Genomic DNA, 813 nt, shown 5'->3' with positions numbered 1-813 from the left:
CGGAGCGGCCGAGGGCGTGCCACCTTTGTCTGGGTTTCCTCACCCGGATGAGCGACGCCTCGATGCAAGGGGAGCTTGACCTGCTTGTAGGCACTGCCGCTTCTATCCGCGATCGTGTCCCCGGGCCCCTGAGCTGGGCCCAGCAAGCCGACGCGGCCGCTGGAAACCTCCCACTCCCACTGCGCGCACGCTGAGCGCCCGCAAGTCCCAGCCGAGCCCCCACTTTCCCGGCTCCGCCACCACCGCGAAGGGGACAGGAGACCGCAGCAGCCGGCGCACCCCTGCCCTTCCCGCACGGCTGCACTGACGGCCACCCAGCGAAGTGGGGCCGCCGTGCCCTCTGCTGACCGCCTTCCCCAGGGGAGGGTGGGCCGATCGACCCTCAGCGAGGCCGGATCTGAGGCTGGCCTCCGCGTTGGGGAACGCACGACGGCCAGACATTCTGCCCCCCCAGCTCCGCTGCCTGCCCCTCGGCCCTGGCTCACCTGCCTGCACCGTGTCTGAGAGGTCGTGCCCGGGGGCTGCCGTCCTGGGGAATTCCTTCAGTTTCCTAGCGCTGAGGTTCAACCCTCCGGAGTTGGCCGCCTCTTCGAGAGCGCGCTCCAGACCTCGGTTCAAGGGCAGGTTGAAGCCCCCGCTGCCACCGCCGCCGCCTCCCGCCCCGCCGCCGGCTCCGGTGCCTCCGTGGTGGTGGTGATGGTGGTGATGGTGGTGTGGATGATGATGTGGGTGCAGACTAGCTACCGAGAGGGCAGGGACGAAAGGTTGGGGTTCGCTTCCCGGCGTCGCCATCTTCTCCGGGCCCCCCCACCC

The 813-nt window shown here is 70.0% G+C and overlaps 1 protein-coding gene across 2 annotated transcripts in view; it reads right to left on the bottom strand.

Annotated features, from left to right (window-relative positions):
* Nucleotides 1-807, bottom strand: part of LRCH1 (leucine rich repeats and calponin homology domain containing 1) — a 218,159-nt gene extending 217,352 nt beyond the window's left edge. For both annotated transcript variants that reach the window (XM_006140643.3, XM_006140644.3), the window contains exon 1: nt 486-807. In XM_006140643.3, coding sequence (XP_006140705.1) covers nt 486-792 — 307 coding nt within the window. In that variant the 5' untranslated portion in view covers nt 793-807. The remainder of the gene's footprint in view (nt 1-485) is intronic.
* Between the last annotated feature and the right edge of the window lie 6 nt (nt 808-813).

Source organism: Tupaia chinensis, unplaced genomic scaffold (genome assembly GCF_000334495.1).
Source record: "Tupaia chinensis unplaced genomic scaffold, TupChi_1.0 Scaffold000037_5, whole genome shotgun sequence".
NCBI classification, from domain to species: Eukaryota; Metazoa; Chordata; class Mammalia; order Scandentia; family Tupaiidae; genus Tupaia; species Tupaia belangeri.
The sequence above is the reverse complement of the archived record's forward strand: the minus strand, read 5'-3'. Positions and strand labels throughout refer to the sequence as shown.